This window comes from Cheilinus undulatus, linkage group 17, assembly GCF_018320785.1.
Source record: "Cheilinus undulatus linkage group 17, ASM1832078v1, whole genome shotgun sequence".
Classification (NCBI taxonomy): domain Eukaryota; kingdom Metazoa; phylum Chordata; class Actinopteri; order Labriformes; family Labridae; genus Cheilinus; species Cheilinus undulatus.
In genome coordinates, this window is record NC_054881.1 from 17,518,139 (window position 1) to 17,545,363 (window position 27,225).

A 27,225-nucleotide genomic window follows, 5' to 3' on the forward strand; every position below is an offset into this window, starting at 1 on the left:
TTTTTTTTTCCAAAGGCTCTGCCCTTTCCCAAACGCTATGAGTGGTTTCCGTGCCAGGCTACCAGCTGACTGGACCTCTGTTGAATTAGGCCAGTCTCTCTAAAGGGGAATGAATTTTTTCAGTCACTTATTTTACATCACATAATTTTGTGTAATTTACTTTCCTTGGTATAAGTGTGTTTTCCTTTTTCATACACATGTTTGGTGCTGCTTATTCCTGATGGACCATGGTTATTCTCTGACATCAGCTGTGAGTCCAGTTGCCAAAGTCCACTCTTGTAACTGCAGCTCCCTCTACCCTCATAAAAATTGTGGCCACACTAGACATTTCTAGCAATCTTGTAGTACACATCAGGCCTGCTGCTCAGCTCCACCCATTAATGCATCTTATCTCTTGTTTTGTATTAGGAATATCATAGAGGAATTTTACAGAAAGAGGAAGAAAAGTTGCTTAAAGTGGCCTCTTGACCAGGTCCCCCTTATGAAAGAGATCTTAATCTCAGTGGGTCTTCATCTGGTTAAAAAAGGTTAAATAGAAAATAAAGTTCTAAAAGCTTTGCACTTTGAGTAAAATAAAGCTTCTTAAATCTGTGTCTTGCCTTTAGCAGTATCAGTTGCTGAACTCATTGGTTGGGTTTGGTGGAATATCTAATCTTGCCAATTCATTAGTTGTGCATGATTTCATTAAATCCTTTATTAGGATACAGCAGGGCATGTTTAGTATACTTAAGGGAAACTGCAGGATTTCCACTAATGAAAAATAAAAGGGCTGAGAGTGTGAGGCTGATGTGTCGGAGGATAGAAGAACAAGGCAAGTGTAAATGTTGAACACTGAAAGAAAGTTAAAAATTTACAGCATTTTTACAGTAATATTTCATGTGTTTTTAAAGAGAGGATTTACAACAGAAAAATTGTTTCTCCTTATGTTGATTACAGAACCGTGCCTGAGGAGTGTCTAAAATCAGCAAATCAACATTCCTGATGAGTGCACTCTACAGTCCATTACAGATAGCATCTCTATAGCAAACCCAGCATCATGAAGTGCTTTAATGCGGACTCTTTCATTTTCAGTGAGCTCTCCACGTTCTACCATTTTGAACAGGAATGAGGAATTTCAAACTGAATTCACCCAAGTTTGAGCCAGCTCACTGGGCTTCTCTGAGAAGTCAGAAATTAATCAAGCGTAACATTCAACCACTAAAACTCATTTTTCTGTTTAGGAATGCAAGTAAATAACTATAATTTGACATATTAATCAAGAAATGTTATGTGCTTTACTATTTTTTTCAGTTTTTTTGTAAATCAGTAAATTAGAAAATTCATGGATAACAATAATAATTATATTTCAGCATTAAAAATATCATTTGGGTTAAAGAGCTTCTACATATTGGTGTATTACCAATCGCGGAAACATAAAAAATGATTTTGGTAATTACCAATGCTGTTAATTTAGGGCAGCTGTGGCATAAACCTTACTTTGGTTAAAGTTAGGGTGGTCTTATAAATTTGTTAAGCACAGTATATATATATATATATATATATATATATCTATATATCTATATATATATATATATCTATATATATATATATATATATATTCAGCTTTATTCATAAACAAAACTTGGCAGTTACATTCATTAAATAATCACTAACATAGCTATGCTAGCTACGTTAATAATGTCACAACCTAACCCAGCAAAGATTTTTTAGCTTTAGTAACATGAGCCAAAGCAAACATCACTAAAGCTAATGTAGCTAGATAACGTACTTAAATAAGTTACATAGCTAGTTTGTGAGCTTAGCTTTAGCTTTGTCAGCTATGTAGCTCCATTATGTATAGCTAAATGAGCTTTAGCAAACATAGATAATGTTAACTTAGCTATGCAGATAACATAGATACATAGCTTACAAAGCTGCTTTGTGAGCTTAGCTTTAGCTACGTTAGCTATGCAATTAACGTTACTACATTTGCCAATGAAGTGACATTAGTAGCATGAGCTTTAGCAACATAGCTAAAGCTGTCTTAGCGACACAGATAACATAGATACATAGCTACATAGCTGATTTGTGAGCTTAGCTGTAGCTAGGTTGTCTACATAGCTCAGTTAGCTCCTTAGCTTACACAGCTAACAGAGCAACATAAGCTACACTGGCTGCATTAGAATGTTTTCATGAAGGATGTGCCTACTCAGCTTTATAAAACGGTTAACCACGTTTTTATCTTTCGGTGTCCTAACTGTTAACCTGAACCCTAAAAAGAAGTTTAATACTTTTTTATTTCAACAGTTTGATCAAATGGGATCTCAGATGAATGGTTTGTGAGAGTGGCCTTCACAGATGAATGGTCTGCAGCCAGTCTATCTTGCACTATAGAAGGAATAGGGAGTGAGTGGTTGGACAGATCCTGTGTCAGAATGAACAACTGTGCAAAGTTTGAAGAAAATTCACCGATGTGTTCTTAGATATTGTGCTCCAAATTCTTGCCTGGAAAGAAAGGGATGGACGCAAGGCCTGATGACTTTGACCTTTGGCTTATGACCTCCAAAACTTAAACCTCTCACCCTTGGGCTGGGGTAAAAATTTGTACAACATTCTTGAGGCATCAGGCTTATAAGAAGACATCCTAGAGGGACAGATATACAGAAGGATGGACAACCAGAAAAGTGGAAACTTCCTGCCTCCAGTCTCATATATCACCATTGTGGAGACATAAAAATCATGTTTGCACCCTCCCTAAATTTAAACTTGTAAATGTTCTTCAAAACTTGATGATTTCTACCAAAAAGTATTAAATGTTGTAATTTTCTGGTCTCTAAACAGCTGCACTCCTTTTACAAACCCAGGAGATGATCAATAAAATGTTTTTTTTCTATCTGTTCTTTAATTAAATACATTATTTTCTCTGAGAGCCTCCATGATGGTCATTCCCAGACTGCATATCTTGTTACTATGGTAACAAGATGTCAATCGATGGTACATCTCCATCCTCATCTCCAACTGTCCTCTCCATCCGAGCTGTGTAACCACGGCGACGGGAGGGGGGGGGTTCAGATGAGGATCCATCTGCTGCTGTGCCTTGCTCAAAGGCTCCAAGGGCAGATTTAGAACAGGAGGAGGAAGGAGAAGTACAAGGAAGAATGAAGTGGGGGAATTAAGGGGATGAAGGCAAGAAAAACTGAAGAGCAGAAGGAAAAAGAGGAAGGTGGAGGAACTGATTGAAGAGATGAGAGAGGGATTATGGGATAAAAAGGCAGAGGGAGGAAAAGTGGAAAAAAGCTGGGATGGAGGATGGAATGCAACAGGAAAAAGTTAGGACAAGTGGAGGACATCATGGTTAGAGATGTAGAGAAGAGAAAATAAAGAGAGAAAAATGAGAGAAAGTTCAAGTGTAACAGCAAGAAAGGGAAACAAATATAGAACAAGGGAAGAGAGAATGAATGGAGGGAAGTAGGAAGGGTTTAAGACAAAAAAAGACTTGGAAATAAGTGGAAGGAAGGAACAGGAGGAGGAGGGAATAAAGGGGATTATAAGGAAATAAAGAAAGAGTAAAAATTAAGAGGAGTAAGAAGGACAGATGAAAAGAGAAGGAGAAGAAAAAAGAAAGGAGGAAGATTGGAAGAAATATTCAGAATTATAACAAGAGAGAAGGAGTAATAGAGAAAGAGAAGAGGAAGAAAGAAAAAGAGAGAAAGATGGTTAGATCAAGAATGGCAAGATGAAGAGAGAAGGTAAGAAAAAGGTCAAAGGGCGCTGGATTAGCTCAATAACATCCATTCAAGATACTCCTGGCGCTCCAACACACAGTTTGCAGGTCAAATCTTGATCCTTTTTTCTGTTTGGTGCATGCCTTCCCTCTCTGTCTTTCCCTATATTTCTTTTCTCACCTTGATCAGGATCACCCTTTGGCAGGGCCCCTGAAAAACCCAGAGAAAACCCCAGATTATATTTATTGCAGATATCGATAGATCAGTCGCATCAGTGCTAACAGTCACGTCATTTTAGATCTGAAAGTGAGTCAAGCTATTAGGTTCTATTGTTATTTATTTGAGGTGTTTTGTAAACCTTTATCACTTCCAGCGCAATAATGATGCTTCTTTTGATCACTTTCAGCCCATTTTTCCACTTATTTTTTTACTGCTTTTTGCCCTTTTATGCCACTTTTTGCCCATATTTGCAATTTTGGCCCACTTCTTCAACATCATTTGCAACTGCTTTTCCCTATTTTAGCCACTTGTTGCCTTCTTTTTCAGTTTTTGCCCCTTCCGCAATTTTTTTTATTTACTTATTTATTTTTTGCTGCTTTTTGCCTAGTTTTCCACCTTATGCCCATTTCTGCCTCTTTTATTCCCCATTTTTGCCACTTTGTCCAGTTTTTGCTGCTTTATACCAACTCTTGCTTTGTTTTTTTGGACATTATTTTTACTACTCCTTTTTGCCACAATACCCCACCTTTGCCAGTTTTCACTAATTTTTGTCACTTTGTGCCCATTTATGCAATTTTTTTTGCCACGTTTGACCAGTTTTTGCCAATCTTTGCCCATTCTTGCTATGTCTTTTGCAACCGCTTTTTTCTTTTCATCTTACACCTTTTTCGTCATTTTTCACCCAATCTAACCAATTAAGGCCAATTTTTGCCGCTTTTCACCCATTTTTGCATTGTTTTTGCCACTATATGCCCATTTTAGCACTGCTTAATGCCACCATACCCCATTTTGGCCACTTTTCCCCCATTTTAACCACTTTTTGCCCATTCTGCAACTTCCTTTTGCCACTTTTTGCCTATTTCTGCAACTTGTTTTTCCCCTTTAGGCCAAGTTTTGCTGCTTTTTAACCAATTTTGGGTTGTTTTTTGCCACTATTTTCCCAGTTTTATTACTGCTTATTGCCACTATATCCCATTTTGACCACTTTTCACCCACTCAAACCACTTTTTGCCCATTTCTGCAACTTTTAATCCACTTATGCCATTTTTTGCCACTTTACACCCATTTCTGCAACTTCCTTTTGCCAAGTTCCACCCTTTTTTGTCTTTTATTGCCACATTTTATCAATTTATGCAATTTCTTGTTTGTTTCGACCATTTTTAGCCTCTTTCTACCCATTTTTTGTCCCCTTTCACAGTTATTCTATTATTTTCCAAAAGATTAGTCTCATTTTCTTCTAATTTATTTTCTGGCATCCTGATGTTTTTGTACATTATGGTTCAGCTATGAAGTCAGACATTTTTTCCTTAATTATGTAGTTCAATCTGCCAATCCACATTGTTAACATTACCAATAAAAAGGTAATTCTGTTTTAAGAAAATGGCTTTACATTAAAAAAGGCTATATTTATACTTCAGCAATAATATTGGTTAGATAAGAGTGGCTGTTACTCAGGTTGAAAATAAATTATCATTATCACATCATAGACCATGATTTTGCTGACCTTCGTGGGACCCTCAGTTTGGCTGGGCCCCAGAAAGCTCTCCTGTTTATGCACCTTCATGGACGGCCTTGCCTTATTAAACCAGGTTGTAGAGATCTTCCATTGGCTAGATATGACTTGTTTTAATTTCTTGTCCTTGATTTTTTCTTCTTCTGTCTGATGGGGGTGCAACTGTTGGCCTCATATTAACCTCAAAGTCCCTTCAAAAACTCTGCAAAGCTTTGGTAACATTGTTTTTAAATCTCCCCCTCCCGTCATACTTCAGGCTGCTTTGGGAATCGCTGATCTATTTGATGACTTGAGAAACAGAGAAGGCACTGCAGAATAGATGCATACAGTATTTTGTAGTCTATCAATGGTAAATCGCAGTTGTCATATCTGTTTCATCTGTCTAGTGTTCAGCTGCATCCTCTTGTTCACACTTCTCCCTGACCCTGTGACTTTTTTTTATCCAGGTCAAAGAAAAGAGGATAGGAAAGGACTGAGGGAGTCTTTTTTTTTTTTTTTGACTTTTTTAATGGACCCTGGGAATCATGTGCAAAACAGGACATGGGAAACTTCCTGAAAATGATTATTACATCACTTCCTCTGCTTGCCTGGCCTCCCTCTCCCTCATACACACACAGTAACAGACACAAACTCAGCGGGATTGTGGGTGTTAGACAGTTTAAGCAGCTTTAAAAGAAGAGATACAGACACGTAATCTGACTCTTAATTCTTACTCTCATTTTAATGTGTTACTCCGGTTAATAACATGAATGTAGTTCAGTGAAAGTACAAGAAGTTCCTCTTTATGTTATATAAAATGATTCTTTCAGGCTTCGTTGTCCCTCTCTGTTACTCTAGCTTTGTCTGCAGTGTTATATTATTATTCATCTTTAAGGGATTAATGGATTTGCAACCTCCTCTTGTGTTGTTTTCAGCTTCTTTTACTTGTTTTGAATTCTCTCATCATCTTGTCCCTACTCATCTTCCTCTTCAAGTTCTCTGCTTGTTGTCTGGATGTCCTCTGCTGTGTTTTTACTCCGTTTTAGTCTTGTTTCCCTTCCAAACTCTGTATCTGCTTTTATTATTAGCTGCTCTTATTCTCTCTTTTTTGTGTCCTTTGTTTCTTTACTCTTCCTTGTTTTCCTTGTTCCTTGTTTTCTCTCCTGTCTCCACCCCTTGCGTCTTGTTTTTTTCCTTTATTTCCTCTATGCCTCTTGTTTCCTCTCTTTAATCCTTCTTCTTATCATGTCTCTTGCTCCTTCTTTCCTCTCTCCTTGCCACTTCTCACCTCTTTCATTCTCTGTTCTCCCCTTTTCACCAAGCTGGTTCCAGGGCTTGATCAGAACTAGTGCTTAGCCCAGCATCAGTTCTTTGGTTTATCATAGCCAAAGAACTAACTCTGGGCTTGAAGAACCAGTTCAGCCGTTGAACCCAACTCCATGCTGGTCCAGAGGAAAGAATCAGTGTTCCTCGGGGCTTGGAGATGGATTAGAATAAAAAAGAAGAGTGCAATTTTTAAAGGTGCAAGTTTAAGAGGAAACAACAAAATAACAGAAAAAATGGATGTAAAACCCAATTCCAAAAATGTTGGTACGCTATATGAAATGTAAATAAAAGAATGCAATGAACTGTAAATCTCGTAAACCCATATTTTATTCACAGTAGATTATAAACAACGTATCAGATGTTCTTACTGAGACATTTTACCATTTCATGGAAAGTATTTGTTCTGTTTGAATTTGATGGCAGTAAGACATTTCAAAAAAAATTAGGCACGGGGCAACAAAAGGCAGGAAAAGTAAGTGGCACTTAAAAAAACAACTGGAAGAGAATTTTTTAAAACAAATTAGGGTTAATTCGCAAAAGATCAGGCAACATGACGGTTATAAAAGGAGCATTTTAGAGATGCAGAGCCTCTCAGAGTGAAAGATGGGCAGAAACTGTCTCTAAAAGTTGTGAAAAATTTCATGCAAGGATCCAGGAATGCTGCCGTCTTCTCTGGGCCAAAGCTCCAAGGCAAAAAGGGAAAACTGTTCTGTGGCCAGGTTAATAACATTTGAAATTCTTCTTGAAAACCGTGGATGCCATGTCCTGTTGACTAAAGATGAGAGGGACCATCCAGCTAGTTATCAGCACACAGTTTAAAAGTCTACATTTCCAGTGGTATTGAGTTGAATTAGTGCATTGGCAAAGGCAGCTTACACATTTGGAAAGGCACTATCATTTCTGAAAAGTATATAGAGGTTTAAGAGCAAGGTATACTCCCATCTAGATGACATCTCTTTCAGAGAAGGCCTTGAATAGTTCAGCAACAATGCTAAAACCACATACCACATCCATCACAACAGCATGGCTTCACAGTAAAAGAGTCCAGGTGCTGGACTGTGCATCATCAAAGGAAAAATCCGGCAGAAAAGACCCAGGACGGTTGAACAGAATCCTACATCAGACAAGATCTAATATGTCTGTTTCAACGTCTGATATGTTGCTTATGATCTAATGTGAATAAGATATGAATTTATGAGATTGCATTGTTCATCTCCTTAATCCCTTCTTCTATTGCTGCTGGTTTCCTGTCTTTAAAGCTTCTCTCACTCCTTATTTCCTGTCCTTATTCCTTCTTTCATTTCGTTTCCTTTCTTTTATTTTGCTGCTGCTCGTTTCCTGTCTTTATTCCTTGTCTAACTGTGTGTGAGACTGTGTGTTTCTTGCTCACATTTTACACAGTCCTAACTTTTGTGGATTTAGTATGATATTTAATGATAAAACAGAGCAGCTTTAGAGTTAGTTTTTCCATCTACTGTACGCCGCACTAAAATTGTCAATCCCAGGATACAAAAACCACAAATTCCAAAAACGTTTTAACAAACAGGATACTGTTTGATTCCATTTGGAGGTATAACACAGTTAAAGTAAATTCCAATTAATGTTGTCTTCAAGGCTTTTAAAGCTCATTATGGCTGCAGTGGTGTCCATGGGAGATGTAGTGTCTGAAATGCTCCCAGCAGAGATGGTGTAACAGTGTTTGATTACACAGCATCGTTTGGCTGAAAGACTCCTCAGTGTCTCTTTAGAGAATATGAAGGTTACAAAACCACCACAGTCTCTTTTTCATCTCCGGTAATAACCAAATTCTCTCTTTTTTTGCTCACTCTGACAGACTTGTTCTCCTAAAATAAATGTTGTGTGTTATCCAGTCTTTTAGCTGGGCCGCATATGTTGAGTTCTGATCATTTCCTTCCAAAAAACATTTGTTCTGTCTTTACTTTTATAAGTTTTCAGTCAACATGATTTTGTTCAGTGGTTTTATTTGATTTGAAGAAATGAAAAAACAACCTAAAGAGATCTAATGTCAGTCTCTCTGATCACTGCACTGTCTGACGTTGGTGAGCTCTGTGGTGTTGTTGTTGTTGGGGGATGGTGCAGGCCTACAGTTAATTATAGAGTTTGGTTGGAGACCAGATGAGAACAGTGAAGCTACAGAGCTCACACAGGTGCACGCACACAGACACGCTTGATGTCCTCACAGCACGACCACTGTCCTCATTTCTGTCAATCAGAGACCACTTATTACCATCATCATCGTCTCTGAGTGTCAGTGTGTTACAACCTGCAGTCACCAGCATGCTTTCACCCATTTCATTGAAGAATGACAAATTTTTGTAGTTATAATTGACTTTAGACTGTTGTATTCTCAGCTATCAGACTACAGCCCTAATTCCAAAAAAGTTGTGGCGCTGCTTATAATATAAATTATAACAGTATGCAATGGTTGTCAAACCTCATAAACCCATATTTTATTCACAGTAGAACATACATGACCCGTCAGATGTTGAAACTGAGACATTTTACAATTTCATGAAAATCATTAGCTCATTTTAAATTTGATGCCAGCAACACATCTCAAGACGGAGCAACAAAAAGCTGGAAAAGTAAGTGTTACTAATGAAAAACAGCTGGAGGAGCAATTTTCAAGTAATAAGGTTAACTGGTATCAGGTCAGTACTGAGTATGAAAGGAGCATTTTAGAGAGGCAGAGTCTCGGGCAGATGTTCACCAATCTTTGAAATACTGTCTGAAAATCGTGGAACAATTTCAGAGGAATGTTCCTCAATACAAAATTGTGAAGACTTTGAATATCCCACCATCTACGGTACATTACATCATCAAAAGATGCAGAGAATTGGGAGAACTCTCTGTGTGCAAGGGACCATGCTGAAGGTCACCATAGACTGCTTGAGCTCTTTGGGCCCTCAGGTGGCTCTGCATTAAAACAGGCATGATTCTGTGCTGGAAATCACTGCACGGACTCAGGAACACTTCCAGAATTCATTGTCCGTCAACACAGTTGAACTTGCCATCCACGAATGTAAGTTAAAGATGTATCATGCAAAGCTGAAGCCAAATGTGAGCAGGATCCAGAAAGAACGCTGTCTTCTCTGGGACTGAGGCAAAACGGAAAACTGTTCTGTGGTCGATTGAATCAAGATTTGGTAATGGTCTTAGCAACCATGGAGGCTGTGTCCTGCAGACTAAAGAAGGTAGGGACCATCAGCTTGTAGTTTTAAAGCCTGGATCTCTGATGGTTTGGGGTTGCATTTGTGCCTATGACGTGGGCAGCTTACACATCTGGAAAGACACTACCAGTGCTGAAAAGTATAAAGAGGTTTTAGAGCAACCAGACAATTTCTCCTTCAAAGTAGGCCTTGCTCATTTCAGCAAGACAACCCTAAACCACATACCACATCCATCACAACAACATGGCAGCAGAGGTAGAAGAGTCCGGGTGCTTGTCTGGCCTACGACCTTTAACCAGTTGAAGATATTTGGAGCAACGAAAAATCTGTCAGAGAAGACCCAAGACTGTTGAGCAGCTACAATCCTTCATCAGAAAAGAATGGGACAACATTCCTCTCCTAAAACTCCAGCAACTGGTCTCCACACTTTCCATATGAGATGCTACACAAACACAAACATAAACATGGTCCTGTACCTACTTTTTTGAGATGTGTTGCTGCCATCAAATTCAGAATGAGCTAATACTTTAATAAGGGTAAAATGTCTCAGTTTCAACAGCTTATATCTTGCTTATGTTCTACTGTGAATAAAATATGGGTTCATTGCATTCTGTTTTTGAATGCCCCAACTTTTTTGGAAATGGGGCTGTAAATCCTGAGTTTATAGATGAAAGAAGTCATGATTTCTTTTACATTCCTTTTGATTGACTAATTGATTAATATCTCTATTTCAAACATGTAAAATGACAACATAAATACCCAAATTATTAAAACATTTCAACCATTATTTCATGAATAATGTTGCAGTTTGAGCCTCAGGGCTTCCAAGCATCCTAGACCACAATTTCTTTCCAGCCATACATTTGTGACCCTTTTTCAGATCGTGACCCTTTTTCAGATCTTGACCCACCAGTTGAGAACCACTGGTCTAAGCATAGCCAGCTCTACTCTCATCATTAATCATTTTCTTTTGCTCCATTCCCCCCAAAATCTCCTCTTTAGAAATGATGTGAGGAGCAGCTCAGTCGGGTACAGTCCTGTTTTTGTCCTCAGCGATTATACGCACACTCTTTAATGCACACGCACAGAGGCTATAACTGTATTAATAGGAGTCTGTTTTGTGTCAAGCAGGTCTTAATAGGATCAGTGTGAGAGACATGGAGCTGTCTGTCAGTCTAAGTTCATTAACTGATGATAGATGACCCGTAGTGTGAGTGGGAGGGAGAGAGAGAGAGAGAGAGAGAGAGAGAGAGAGGTATGAATGTGTGCTTTAAAGAGAGTATTTTCCCGTTTGTGTGTAAATTCTCCCCCTCTCTCTGCTGTAATTTATAGCCCTCAATCGGAGGCCTTATCAGGTGCAGGACACATGGATGCCTCCTTCTCACTCCTTCTCTCCTCCTCCAGGATGTCTTTCAACTCCCGCACACCAACCCTGGATTTTCCCTGCGACTCTTCCTCACCTCCCTCTCTTCCAATCTTCCTCTTCTCTTATTTTTCAATACTAGAGGATGCTTTCTTTAATTCCTCTTCTCCTCACCCTCTTCTTCTTCCATCCTCACCTCCACTTTTTCTTCTTCTGGATCAAACTTTTCTACTCTGAGTGAATTTTCCCACCACCACATCTCACAAGCAAGTTGCCGAACTTTCTCTGTAGTAGCTGGACGAAGCAGTCTAAAAACACAGGGTAACACTTTGATTTTCAGGCAGTCAAACCCTCTTTTCCTACAGTACTTTATTTGATGTTGATTATAAAGTCATTCATTACTTTAAAGTTATATTCTTCTTTTTACACCTGTTCCAGTCATATTTCACCATCATTCAAATTATGCAGTGTGTTTCCCCTAAATAAGACTGAACGTCAACATAAGCACAAAACATTTCTGTGTAGCTTTCTCTGTATGCTCGGGGTCACTGGGTCTTGCTGTTTCAGTCAGCTCCAGTTCAACATACTGAATGTTATTTCTGTAGATCTACCTCCTTAAAAATTGCATAAAGCTCATTAGCCCATTGCTCCATAGGAATACTTTGTTGTTGATTCTGTCCTCCAACTTTTACACATTGGAGCTCTCCAGGGATCATCAGTGTGTTAACAGAGACTACGGTCTGCGGTGTCGTTCACACACTTTATAAGATAGCAAGATAAGTTGCACTGCAGAATATGATCATTTGAAGCCTTTCTTCTCTTTCCACCTAGTGCATTGGCCTATTGCCAAGCCCCGCCCCCTCAGCTTACTTGGACAAAGTTAACTCTTTAAGCGCCAAAGTCACAAAATTGCGACAAGCAACATTGCTGAATTAAACAAGCTCTAGCTGCCAATATGGTGCCTAATGTTGTTACTACTTTACACCAGGAGATGGCGAACATGAGTAACTTCAATCCGAGCAGCATTTGTGGGTGTGTTTCTATTCAAAGTTTTGGAGTACATAGAGTTTGAAAGACGAACCCTCGGTCGAAGAGACGAGGAAGTGGTAGTAGTGGTTGCAGTCAGAGCGAGAAGAGAGAAAGAGAGCTAATTGTAGCGAGAATACTCACAATGCTGGGAGGTCTGTTTACTGTTGAGGTATATTCACCGAAGAGGAATATTCACCCTCGACGTTCAGTCGTCCGGTGAGACCGAAACTGATGGTGCGTCTGTGAGCAGCGATAGCGAGTCCGTGCGCCAAGACAGTCCACAAGCAGCACATACCGAAGCCGATGCTTTGCTGGTCAAAACAATGCGAATAGTGACGGAGGTAGTGGCAGACGTGGTAGAAGCTGGGGGAGAAAAGGCACAGCCAATGGCAGTGGAGGCAGCGGGGGTGTTCATGGTTGATGTCAGAATATGCAATTAGATTAGTGAATTTACTCCCATCACAAACTTTGGGTCATACTGAAGATTTTTCTCATTTACAGTATGCCTTTATCTCATACCACTTTCAAGCTACAGCCTTTGGAAATCTTGATATCAAAATTGAATATTTTCTTGAAAAAAATGTGGCACCTAAAGGGTTAATGTTAATGGTTTGTTAGACTTTGACTTCCTGCTAACACTACTGCTGACAATCATGTCTGATTTTAAATGAACAAAATTACTAAGATGAAAAGGTGACATGAAGGGATAGTGTCATGAAGCTGGAGTTGGCCATCATGCTAGCACCAAATAGCTCATTTTTGGTTGCAGTGTGTAGCAAAGTTTGCTGCAGGTTGATATTCTGAATGACATTTGTTCATATGAGGTTTATAGAACAGGGTAAAATGCTATTCGGTCTTAGTGTTGCCTTTAAGCCATGCCAATCATTTGACATTTTTCTCAGCTGTACTTGTATATATTTCCACAAAACTCTAACCCTTAATTCACATCAACTGAGCACGAACAGGAAGAACATTTCTAGTCAAAGTGAAGTTGTGCAGAAGGTCTACATGTTGCCATGCTGCTCTGCAACCCAGCTCCAGGCTATTAATGGTTGTGTTACATCTTAGTAACTGTTTGAATTGAATGGTGTTCAACTTTAGTTAAACTAATCATGTTATTGAATCAGAAAGATCAAAAGTCAAAGCTAAATTCAAAACATATCAAGAGTTTAAACCACCAAATCTTGACTATTTTTATGTAATCTTACATCTATTCTGTTCTAATCTGCTCTACAGACAGGTCACCTAAAGGTACTTTTGTTGAGGTGCTGACGTTTGGTTTGACTCCAAAGGGTTTTTGTAACAACCATTTTTTTTCTATTGTACTAACACATCCATATGCACACAGACTGATACTCAAACAGGGATAAGCTGACAGTCCAAATGACTCAACAATGAATGTAAGCTGCTCACTATACACATACTGACACAATAGAGAGCCTATTGAGGAGAGATTTGTGCTCTACAATGAACCAGACAACTGTGGGTTCATGTGCCGTTTGTCAGAGTGTGTTAGTGTGTTATGTTAGTGAGAGCAGCACATTTCAGTTGACCTGGGTGAACTGTTGGCCTACCTGTCACGTATAAAATTACCCCTCTGTCCATCACCACCCCCACTGTGTAATTTTTCAATGTCTGTTGACTTCTTGGCATCATTATTCTACAAGTCCTTATAAAAAACATGGTAGCTGTTGTCTGTGGGACACAGGAGGATGAATGTCGGAGTCACACTTTATGAGTTTGAATGTCTACAGGAAATTTTGACAAGTCTTGATTAATTAATCAAAGAAAAATCAATGCAGTTAAAGAAATATATGCAGTTTATTTGCACTCTTCTCACAATTGCTGCTTTGTAAATTTGATTAAGAAAAAGAAGACGTGCCAAAAATTGTCTTGCTCCAAATTTTTATGATTTTATCCAAGCCAGAGATGAACACTACCATAAATCATTCAACAAGTGGTCCATTTAACTACGGTCTCTCCTCCACCTGTACCTCTCTGCCTCTACTGAGATACACACTAGCACATCCACAAACACACTCACACATGGAGAAGTTGTCACACGTGTGAACAGCCCTTTGCAAGTCCAATCACAAATGTACCATTAAATCGAGGTAAGGGCTTCGAATTGGCCACTCCAGAACGTTCACCTTGTTGTGTTTAAATCATTTCTTTGTAGCTTTCGCTGTATGCTTCGGGTCATTGTCTTTTTGAAAAATAAATCTTCTCCCAAGCTGTAGTTCTTTAGACTGAATATCCTATATTTTGCCACGTTCATTTTACCCTCTATCTTTACAAGCCTTCCAGGGCCGACTGCTGAGAAGCATCCCCACAGCATAATGCTGCCGCCATCATGCTTCACAGTGGGGATGGTGGGTTTGTTTACAACTTAATGACCTGGTCCTTTGGATGCTATTAAGAGAAAGTTAGGTGACTTGGAGGGAAACACATTTATAATACCCGCTCTTTAACTTGTAAATTCTTGTCTTTCAATGTATTTTTGGGTTTGACATTGTATTTGGCTTCTTATGGTTTGTGAGTTTTTTCTTCTGGTTAAAAAATGTTTAATTAAGAAAAATAATCAGAAACATCTAAAAGAAATCAAGATTTTGTCATTTTGTGATGTAAAATAATGATGCCAAGGTATACAGCTACAGAACTTTCTCCACCTGCCATATAACCCATTACATTTACAATTCTCTTGAACAATCTTTAAGGAGGAAAAAATGATAATTAATGGAAACCTGGTGGCATTTAAGTGCGTTTCCCCAGGTTTATACTTCATTAAAACGGTTGTTTTGGTAAGGACTCTATCTCGACACAGCAATATTTCCCTGCAAAAGTGCTCAAAATCTGTCAAAATTACAATGACAGCGCCCTCCTCATGTCACCCTACAGATTTTGTTTAATTTTTTAGCAGCTTTCTGGTCTAGGCTCTAGCTGGGCCAGCCCAAAACTTTTATCCTCTTCTGGTGGGGCCATTCTTTTGTAGATTTAGAGGTATGCTTTGAGTGATTGTCATGCTGAGAGATGAAATTCATCTTCAGCTTTCTATCAGATATCTGAAGGTTTTGTGTCAACATTTACTGGTATTTGTTCCAGCTGAAAAAAAAAAAAAAAAAAAAAAACCCCGAAGGCTGGGATGTTTTTACTTACACCTGACACGTCTCAACATTTACATTGTTTAGCTGTTGCTGGTTTCACCACTGTTTAAACACCCCCCCCCCCAAGTGGAGACTGTCATGATTCCGTGACTGCTCATGTAGCACCATTATAAGGTCACCTGTGACCTCTCAGCCCACAGACTGACCTTTGACGGATAAAACATGAATCTAGTGTGATGACAGAGCGGATTAGTGCTCTGCAGGAGGCTTAAAGGACCATTACATTTCACAGAGACATAAAGACTCTACAATCATGATCAATAACGTTTAATGACAGTGATGCAGCTGTAGTTGTTTACATTAGTATTAATCAGTATGGAGTATTAGATGATTATGTGAGGAGATGGATCAGAGGACTTTAGATGTTCACTGCAGAAGCTCCTGGGTCATTTCTATGCATGCAGGATTTATTCAAAGGCAAAGGCATGGCAATATGTTGCTCTTATCTTTGTTTTCAGTTGACACCATACTACTCAATGTATGTTGTTTTTGCTAAGACTGCTCTGCATGAAGGGATGATTTTTCTCTCATTAATTCTTTGAACTGTATTTTTCATTGGATGATCATCTCCTGGTTCAACTTTACTAATCTGAACCCGTGTGTTGTGTTCTATGTCGTCTAATTCTCCGTCCCCCTCTCTCTTTCTCATTCAGATATGGAGGAGAGAACGAGTGCAGGGTCATGGGCAAGTGGAAGCCGTTCTTCCAAGGTAAATACAAACAACATCATTTCTACTGAAATGACTGAATGAGAAGCTTTGATATAGGCTGATGTAGGCATATTTAATTGCATATTAGATTTTATATTATTAACTTTTTGTATATTTTAACCAACACTGCATCTGCCCCAAATTGCAAGAGTACCTTGATGCAGACAAAATGGCCAACACACATCCAATCCATGCCAGCAGTCTCAACTGGAAGTCCGTACGTCTAAGGTTAGGCTTAGGCATTAAAACCCGAGTGTTTAGGTTCAGGGTAAGGCAGTGTGGAAGGTGATATATTTAAGATCCAGCACCAAGGGTTAGGCTTAGGCGCGAAAAAGACTGACAAACACTGGCAGCTGAGTCCAACACAAAGAAGAAACTTCCGCTTGGGACTGTCCGGCATGGATTGGATGTATAGCGACGCCTGTGTCGGCCAACTTGACTGCAGTTGGGTCCCTCTCCTAAATTGGGCCTAAAGTCTTTAAATGTACAGTGCTGTGGAAAGTTTTTCCCCCTCCCTGATTTCCTCTTCTATTGCATTTGTCACACCTAAGATTTTCTGAAAATGAAACTAATTTTAAAATGTTAAGATTACACAAATCTCAAAAAGCAGCACATCTAAAGACATTCAAGAACAGATGAGAAACTAAGTCATTGACATCAATCAGTCTTGAAAGGGTTACAAAGCCATTTCTAAGGCTTTAGGACTCCAGTGAACCACAGTAAGAGCCACTGTCCACAAATGGAGAAAACTTGCAACTGTGTCGAACCTTCCCAGTAATGGCCGGCCTACCAAAATTACTCCAAGAGTGCATCAACGACTCATCCAGGAGGTCTCAAAAGAACCCAGAACAAGATCTAAAGACCTGCAGGCCTCACTTGACTTAGTTAAGATCAGTCTTCATGATTCAGCATAAAAAAGAGATTGGCAAAAATGGCATCCATGGGAGAGTTCCAAAGCCAAAACCATTGCTAACCAAAAAGAGCACAAAGAGAAAATATTCTGTGGTCTGATGGGACAAAAGATGAGCTTTCTTGAAGGTGGTGCCCTGTTACATCTGGGGTAAAACTAACAGCATTTCTAACAGTCTAACAGTGGCGGTAGTGCAATAGTTTGGGGCTGCTTTGCTGCTTCAGGTCCTGGATGACTTGCTCTAACTGATGGAACCATGAATTCTGCTTTCTACCAGAAAACCTAGAAGGACAATGTGCGGCTATAAGAAGCAAGACAATGGTCAGAAATACACCAAACAAACAAATCCACCTATGGATGTGTTAAAAAAACGAAGGCTTTGGAGTGGCCTAGTCAAAGTCTGGATTGAGATGCTGTGCATGACCTTAAACAGGCTGTTAATGTTCAAAAACCCTCCAATGTGGGCTGAATTAAACAATTCTATAAAGAAAAGGGGGCCAAAATCCCTCCACAGCGACGTGAAAGACTTATTGCCAATTACTGCAAATGCTTGCTTGCAGTCGTTAGGTGGCACAACCAGTTATTAATGTTAGGGCGTAATTACTTTTTCACATAGGGCCAGGTAGGTTTGGATGTATTTTTTCCCTTAACAAATAAAATCATCATTTAGAAACTGCATTCAAATTTATCCAATGAGCTGAAACTTGTAAGTGTGACAAATATCCCTCCAAAACCTTTTTCACAGCACTGTAGTTAGTCCTTTTTCATATTTTGTGTATGATATAAGCAAACATAGTTGTTGATCCCAGTGTCTCTTTCTACAGAGTTATGCAGAAGGGTCTCAGTACATGGCGTCACATGACAGCCTCTCACCGCCCTACGCCAACTCCAGGCTTGCAGGTACACCACTGACTGCATGGTTGTGTGTGTTTGTGTGTTTTATTGCGATGCTTTTGTTTCTCTCCATCAACTTTGGATTGGCCGCTCTGCTGGGTTTGGATCTGACCGCGTGTGTGCAGAGAATTAGTGAAACACTGGCGTACACCGGAGGAGACAGGTCATCTGGCATGCAGTTTCTCTCTTTCTCTCTGCCTGCTGTGTGGAAAACGCTAGGCGGTGTGTGCTCATTTACCCATGATGCTCTCTGCCTCTGGCTCTCCGATGTGGCGCCAGTTGTGAGCAAATGGCCACTGACACAGATAATCTGCCCCTCTCTCTCTCTCTCTCTCGCTCTCTCTCTCTCAGTCACACAGACATATATAATCACTGACACACATGCAGATGTACTCACACACCCACACACACTCAGAGCTTAATTACCTTTGACTGGATGCATCAAATATGGAGGATGTCAGCTCTCAGCCATCTGAATCTACCTGCTCTTTTACCGCCTCTCTGTCTCTCCCTCTCTTGCTCTCTCTTTGTTGAGTTTAATTCTGCGTGCTCTTTCTCTGGCGAGGGCTTTTGACGAGATAGAGAGTTGGAAATCAGGGAGAGAGAGTAGGGGATGACGTGCAGGAAAGGAGCCACAGGCTGGATTTGGATGGATAACTGAAAGTTGTAGTCAAGTGTAGTGCTGCATAGGCAACAACAGTCTCTTCAACGTCTATGAAGCATGTATAAAGATGATTGTTGCTTGCCACTTAAAATGGTTAAAGTGCCTCTATTCAACCAAACACAGTATACTAATATTCATCATAACACATTTTGACTGATACCGAGGTTATCAAATCACAGTGAACAGAGAACATCCAACACTGAATACCCTGAATTATGGAGAATATTCATGCAAGTGCCTGCTAAAATTCAAGACCTCTCCCTGGTAAAAAATCTGACTTTTTAAGACTCTTTTCAGCCCTAAATTTCAAATATGCAGTTTAAGATTATTCATGACTTTTCAAAGATCTGCTGGAACCCTGTCAACACAAGTATAAACATTATAAAAATGTTTCTTCATTAAACCGTGAATACACCCTAGTGAAAAGAAACTCAGTAAAAGAAATGTAAAACTTGAGCTCGTTGGGCTCGTGCTGCTGTTGGGATGATCCATGGTGTGCTCCATGTGTTGTGACAGTGTTGTGATTATGGTATGGAGCTGCAGAGGCTCACAGGGACGAGCTGATGCACAGTCAGAAATGGAAATATTGCATTCTTCATCTGGCACACGGGAGCTGCAATTTACTTTGATAATGATAACACTAAGAGACAGAGACAGCCAGGGATATGGAATATACACAGACGATAACACATGCAGTTTCAACATCTCGACGCTGTGGTAGAAAACATCCTTTTCACTTTTATCTGTGACTTTTCTAATCTGGATAAATCAGATTGCTTCTGTGTTCCTCTGCCTTTTTTCATCTTTTTTGCATTTCATGGCTGGAAATATGTTATTTCAATGTCAATACTAAAAAAAGTCACAGAGCTTTCATCAATACCACTGATGGTTTATCAGTGCAAATGTTTGGAGTTTTTCTTTGCTTCATAAACACAAATACCAGTCACTGAAATGTTAGTTTCTGTCTCCAACTGGCTTAAATCCATTTCTTGAGGCAGATGACAAATTTGCAAAGTTTGAAGAAAATCTCATCACCTAATATTTCAGAGATATCCCCTCAACAAAAATGACAGCTGAGTCCAAAACCCTGGCTATTACTATTGTCAAACGCAGCTCATAAAGGGGGATAAAGGGGAGCTCTCTGGGGCCCAGCCAAATGTGTCAGTGAAATCATGGTGTATAATAAAATTAAACTGCGATAACCATATTTTATCTTCAACCTGAGTAATAACCCCTCTTATCAAAGTAGCAAAAATGATATTTTCTCAGTAAAATTTTAACCTTGCAAAGCAGATGGATTCGCCCATTTCTGTGTTTCTCACTGGCGAATCCATCTTGCAAAGCGCCCATATATACAGATAGGGCCCTGTAAGAAAGTGACAAGACCAATCAGGAATAAGAGGCAGTACTTCTGAGGGCGGTGGAGTCATGACATAAGAAAGCAGCGACAAGGTGCAATTATGGTGGAAGACATTAGCGTGGATGCTGCCAAAGTATCAGTTTTATCAGAACTTGATGACATTTCTTTGTTAAAAGAAGAACAGAGAACAGCACTGAGTTGTTGTCTCTCCAAAAATGACAAAAGTCGCCATGGTTCACGTTATGCAGTTCTTTATGGAGCTTACTCCTCAGCGCACACCTATGACCTCATGTGTTTTGTCGCTGTGATTGGTCCGTAAAGATGTGACAGAGTTTTTGAGTTTTCTTTCAAAGGTTCTGCCCTTTCCCAAACACAGTCTATTGGAGGTTTTCCAGATGGATGTGTGAAACAAGTCTATCTGGTGTGTCAGGTTAGTACAATATAGGATTGAAAAAAATGTTTACCCCTTTTGCAGATGGGCACACTAAACTAAATGATTAAGAAAATAATTGTCAGTCTTCACAACTAAGGTGTGATGTGCACAAACACCAGGATGCCAGAAAATAAAGAAAAAAAGAAACTGAGAAAATTTCAATGGAAAATAATTACAAAATTGAGAAAAGAGAACAAAAAATGGCAAAACAGCAAAAAATGTGATATAGTAGTGTAAAGAAGTTGCAAACTTGAACAAAAAGTGGCGGTGAAGTTGAAAAAAAAAGGTGAATAGCAGCAAAAAATGGTTGATGGTGGCAAAAATGGGCAAAAAGCAGCAGAAATTGGTTCAAAGTGAACAAAGCGTGTAAAAAGGGAGGGGAAATGACAAACATTGCTTAAAATTGGCACAAGTAGTTGTGAAGTGGCAGAAATGCTTGGAAAAATGACAAAAATGGGAAAAAAGTAGCAAAAAGACTTGGAAAATATTGGTAAAACATGGCAAAACAGTGCCATTTATGGTCTTAGAGTGGTCAAAAATAGGATAAAGTGCCAAAATCAGTTACAAAAATAGGTTAAAACTGGCAGTAAGGGTGATAAACAGCAAAACCGGGTAAAAGTAGGAAATGAATGGAAAATGGCAAAACATTGGTTGAAGTTGGCAGTATCAGTAGCCAGAGGGGTTGAAAATGGCAAAAATGCATGGAACATTTGCAAAGAAAGAAGTGGCAAAAAATGGTGAAAAGTGACAAAAAGATGGCAAAACAGTGGTGCTTATGTCCTTCGAGTGGTAAAAATGGGTCCAAAGTGGCGAGAAAAGGCGATAAACAGCAAAACTGGGTTAAAAGTGGAAAATAGGAAGGGGGGGGGGGGGGGAGTGGAAAAATTGATGAAAATTGTAAAAATGGCTCAAATTTGGCACATATGGTCATAAAGTGGAAAAAATGTATGGAAAAATTACAAAAATTGGAAAAAAGTGCCATAAAGAAGTGGCAAAATGTGGCAAGGAAGGGTTATAAATAGCAAAACTGGGTTAAAAGTGGAACAAAGGACAGAGGATGGTAAAAATTGGTGTAAAGTGGCAAAAATTGGATAACAGTGCAAAAAAAAAGGGCCAAAAAACAGGCTTATTGTGGCAAAATAAAGTGGCAAGGAAGGGTGTCAAACAGCAACAATGGGTTAAAAGTGGCAAATGAGAGTAAATGGGTGGAAATAAAAATAGCACAAATAAATAATTTCAACATCAAAACCCAATAATAGCTTTACACACTGTTCAACTTCAAAATGAGGGAACTGTTTGCCAGGATGTCAGCACCAATGCTACTGATCCAACACTAGGTCAATCAACCAATCAATCATTGTTCTTATAGCACTAATTCATAACCAAAGTTATTTCAAGACACTTTACAAGGACTGATATAATGAATAATCCCTTACTGGTTAGAGCCTATTCTCTAGGGTTTTTCAGCATTTCAGTCAGTTCTGTGGGCAGGCCTGTTGTGTCAAGGCATTATACTTTAGTTTCTGTCTCACCGATAAACTTAAGGGTGTACATGATGATTGTCTCAAGCCATTCAAATGATACTGAGGCAAATCTGTTGAGTCTGAATATGTCCAAAGGTATGACAATAAATGTGCCTGCCTTCCATCGTTACTAAGCCAGTATGATCCACTCATATTGTTCAAGACTCAAGATTCTCACCTGAAATGAACTCAAACAAAAAGAAGAAAGACTACAGAGTTTAATGAACCCAGCATGAGCATGTGTGTAAACGCAGCCTCTCTCTCTCTCTGTCTCACTTTCTCTCTCTCCCCCTCTCTAACCTTGTCTGTCTTTCTTAACCCCCCACCATCAGATTAGAGTGATGTTATGCTCTAGATAATCAGCGAAGGGATTAGTGTCATCTCAGCGACCCCACTAGATTAATCTGCCGACACACTCTCAGATGCACACAGGAACGCACACACAGGAAAACACGGCGATCCAACAATCAGAAGATGTGTCTTTGAATGCATTTACAGTTATATATAACATAACAGAGCCAGGGGATATGATGTAAATTTTTTATACAATATTTTTTTTACTCTTATTTTACAGTTTTACAAAATTAAAAAGGATCACACATTTAAATGCATGTTCTTGTGATATGACCCCTTCTCTCCTCTAGAACAAACCTGTGATGCAATAGTCAACACATCTGTGTGTGAAGTCACAAAAAAAGATGCTTTTTAAATATTTAGTGTGGTCAGTACTTAGTATGTTTTAGGTTTTGACCAAATTTGTGTGTTTTGAAGTTTGGTTTCTTCCCTGCTGAGTTGTGTTAAGCTCCTTCTGAAAACACTCATTTCCTGATATGACTCTTTCATAATGAAAGCATCTGAATAACATGACACCTAGGGACCTCTACTGTGAAGTGCTTATCAGCAATACTACATGTTTATTGTTGGATTTATTCCAGCTTGTGTGGAGCCACCATTATAGTGAATGTGCAGTTACAGTATTTACAGCTGCTTTTTTGACCATGATCAGAGTCACAGCTTATGTATTTGAATATAGGGCCTAAAGCAACTCAGTCATAAACCATGGTATATTGTTATAGAAGGCCTGTTGTCAAAGGCTATGTAATATTTATGGAAATTGCTGCAGCGTGGGGCTAAACTGGGGTTTGTGGGATTGCTTGGCTGCAGCTCATCTAAACTGTAAACACTGATACCCACTCTGACACATGGAGACTTTGGGTCAATATGAAGATAAAAAATCAATTTAATACAACATTAGATGGTGTTTTTTACTGTAGTATTTGTATGTGAGATATTAGAAAATATAAATTTGATTTAGTTGACTCATGGTTCATTGATTTAGTTGATCATTTTGGCTACAAGAATGATTTTTTATGATGTGATCAGCAGGGTCTGTTTGTTTTTTTATCACTGATTTCTCTGGTAATTTATTGATTGTAATACTTCACAGAAACACACTTATTACCAAGCCAAGCGAGTTGGTGTTAAAGAGAAAACATTCAGGCTGAAACCCTGTAAGCCACTCCAAGGCAGTGTTGCCAACTCCTTAGTAAGAAAAGTAGCTACTGGCTGCCCTAAAAGTTGCTAAATGACATCATCACCTAATTTGTGTAACTGGCTGTATGCATTTCACCGTAATTGACGCTGTAGGAGAGAGGAATAATGTCATGGGAGAGACAAAAAGTGAGTAAAAACACCCTAAATATGTTTGGAACTGCAAATGAACTTTCTTCTGTCGATTCTAGTTTTTATAATATCACAGTTCTAACCCTCCTCCTTTATCTGGGCGTGGGACTGGCAAAAACGACTCAAACTCTGGTGGTTACTTCAAATTTTATTTTTAGTTTTTAGTTTATTTATTATTCAACTTTTTATACGTTTAGTGTTCTTAAGTTTGGTTTAGTTTTAAACATTACGGTCCACTTAAAAGCCTACATCAATCCAATTTGAAAAAGAGTTGCTAGACAGTTCTAAAAACTCGCTAAACTTAGCGACAAAGTTCAGTTGCAACACTGCTCCATGGTCACATTATGTCAAAGGTGAGATCAACACAGTTTGAGCCACTTTGGTATTTAGGTGGAGAAACTCGCCTCGTTTGTACAGAATGCTTTTATTCCAAATTTCCCTGCTCAGAAGTCACTTGTAAGGTGAATTACTGAGGTGAGGACGAGCTGGAGCTGACAGCCGTAATTTCATACTGGTTAACCACCCACTTCTGTAACATACCAGTATGCAAGCAGTTTGGTTGATGCTTGTGTTTATTGCATTAAGTTTTTGTGTGTCTCACTATGCATGCTTGGATGTTTGTTCCTCTGCTACTTGTCTGTGAATTATAGAATACAGCATCTATGTGTGTCTTTGTGGGTTATAGTGGTTTGTGTTTCCTGTGAATTGGCGGGTTGGTGCATAATAGTGTGTTGTAAGCTTCTGTATGAATGAGGCTTTGTGTGGTTTACGAGTGTCTATGTGGTTTCAGTGTGCACCATTTGATATCTAAAACATTGTTGGATTCTTGCTGTCATGCATGTAGTTGTATTGATTAAAAGAGCATTTTATTGTTTACATATTTTTGACCTGTTGGTCTTTCTATGATGCATTTGATGTTGCTTTCATGTGCTCAATGTGAGTGTGAGCTCGTGTGAATGAGAGCATTCATCCTATATGATCGATTTTTTCACGTGTTTAGGTTTTTGTGTACGTTTGAGGCTTTGTGTCCCTCTAGCTTTCATGTGAGTATGCAGTGGTTATTTGGTGTGTGCGTACCTGTGTGAAGTGGTTTTGCAGAGCAGGTGCACCACCATGAACCCCTCCTTCCCTGTAACTGTCACCTACATAGTAAATGAGCGTCTCGCTGCTTTCAGCCTGTAAGCACATTCTGTTCTGTTATAAATAAACGATCTGATGAGGCTTCGGTCGGATTCTGATTCACAGCAGATACAATCTGTAGTTCAGTAGGAAAACACAGAAGTTGGCTCAATAAGACATGCTTAACAAAGACTTTTGGTTCACAGTTGAGGCTTTTTTGGATTAAGAAAGGAAAGGGCCAGTCTGATAGTGTTATTAAGCATTTTAAGATCAAATGGATGCTAAAGTTGATTTCTGTGCAACCAGGATGTGTTCATTGTAGCATTAAAGCTAAGGCAAACTGCTAATTTAGTTCCATTAAAGGTGAACTAAGACTTCATGTATGCCTCTTTGATGGACACATGTAGTCAAGCCTATCAGCAGGTTAACAAATCTGAGGTATTTGTGCTTTGACCTCATGCTCAGGTCAAAAATAAATAAATAATATAAATCTTTACATGCTGATTTTTTCAGGTAAATTTGCTAAATTTATGGTGTTACTTTACCAGACACATCAAATTTAAGTAAGAGTAAGGATGCCAGAAGTTAAAAGTCGAAAACCTGACCTGCAAAACCTGATTACAAAACCTTTAATAAAGCCAAGTATAGAGTCTGCTTCAGGAGAAAAGCTTGTCCTACATGATCAAAATTTGATTGCAGCAGGTGTATGTCATGTAGCTCCATTAGCTGCTTAAGCTATGTAGATAATGTAGTTACATAGCTAATGCGGCTACGTAGTGAAAGCTAAGCTCACCAAGCAGCTATATAAGCTACATAGGTCATCCTTTATGTTGCTATGTTAGCTTTAGCTTTGTTTGCTGAAGCCTACATTGCTAAAGCTAACTTTAAAGGTAGCTATATTGGCTTTTGTAGTAACGTTAATTACATAACTAGCATAGCTATGTTAGCTTTGGCCAAGACAGTCTGGCTGCAGACCGTTCATCTGAGATGCCGTCTATCTCAGAATGGAAATACACACTAAAACTTCAGTTTAGGGTTAGGGTAAGGGTTAAGGTAACAGTTAGATACCAAAAGATTTACGACAAAAACCTGACCTAAAGTTAGCAGTCTGCTTATGGGGAAAAAACTTGTCCTTTATGAAAACATCGTAAGCATAGCTCTTATAGCTCTGTAAGCTGTGTAAGCTATAGACAACATAGCTACATAGCTAATGTGGCTACATAGCTAAAATAGCTAAAGGCCACAAAGCAGCTATGTAAGCTACATAGACATTCTCAACATAGCTATGTAAGATTTAGCTTTGTTTGCTAAAGCTCATGTTGCTAAAGCTGACTTAGCTACATTGACTTATGTAGTAGCATTCATTACGTAGCTAGTGTATCTATGTTATCTTTACTTAAAGCTAATGAAGCTGAAACGAGCCGTCGTTTGTGTTCGTGTTCGTGTACTACTTCTGAAACAGGTTTGTACATAATTTTATCCAGGATTAGACGTCTGAATTGTATCTCTGTTTTCTTCATGAAAATTTGCTCAATCTGTAGTGTTTGCTATGTGGTTATTTCATTGAGCCAGCAAATTACAGCACTTCTGTTCTGAAATAAACAGCATCTCAGATAAATGCTCAGTGAGAGTGGCCGTCAGGGATGAACAGTCTGCAGCCAGACTGTCTTGAAATCTTCTGGGCCAAAGGGTAAGACTGGCTGACACTGTTTGATATGATGTGTAAATGTGGCATTAAATATACCACTCCTAAATGTGGTAACCCCGCTTTTAGGGGAAGGACTGTTGTGATGTTATGTGCACTTAATTTATGAAGAAGAATGACTGATCTGAAGCCCTGATGGACTCTGCTGTTCAAACCAGTGACAACGTTTTTTCCCTGCTTTTTTCATACCAATATACAACTTATGAGCAAATCAGGTTATGAGTTATCCCTAGAAAAGAAATAATGAAAATATGTGCCATCTTATCCTCTTTGCACAAAGACACAATGGTGATAAAAAGGGGACATTAAAAGCTATTCATGCAGAAATATCAGCCCTTCTATCCTACTACTCTAGTGTCCTGAAAAGTCTAGATGTTAAGGTCATTATTATTTGTGGACTAAACAGCGATCTGTTATTAAAGGCGTCACAAAGCTGAAGCATACAGTGTGAAGAGGTGTGTTAAACCTGATGATCTTGGCTCCCTCCTCCTCTTGTTGTTTTGGTTGAAATGTAGTGAGTCAGCCGTCTGTCTCACCTCTGTGTGACCTTATTAATGAGTGTTGAGCCACGAGGCCGGACCCCCTCTGAGGAGGTCACATCTGGACACTTTATATAGAAATACAGATCCGTCTCTCTTCTGCCCGTCTAACACTCCTCATTTCTCATGTTCTTACTCACCCTGTTTTCACTCCTTTTCTCTCCTGGTGTATCATATGGTTTCATCTCTCATCTTCTT

General features: G+C 39.1%; 1 protein-coding gene across 4 annotated transcripts in view; it reads left to right on the forward strand.

Annotated features, from left to right (window-relative positions):
• LOC121524730 (transcription factor 4-like) overlaps window positions 1-27,225 on the forward strand; it is a 349,074-nt gene that overhangs the window by 64,299 nt on the left and 257,550 nt on the right. For all 4 annotated transcript variants that reach the window (XM_041810216.1, XM_041810213.1, XM_041810215.1 and 1 more), the window contains 2 exons: window positions 16,142-16,197; window positions 17,932-18,007. In XM_041810216.1, the coding sequence (XP_041666150.1) occupies window positions 16,142-16,197; window positions 17,932-18,007 (132 nt within the window). The remainder of the gene's footprint in view (window positions 1-16,141; window positions 16,198-17,931; window positions 18,008-27,225) is intronic.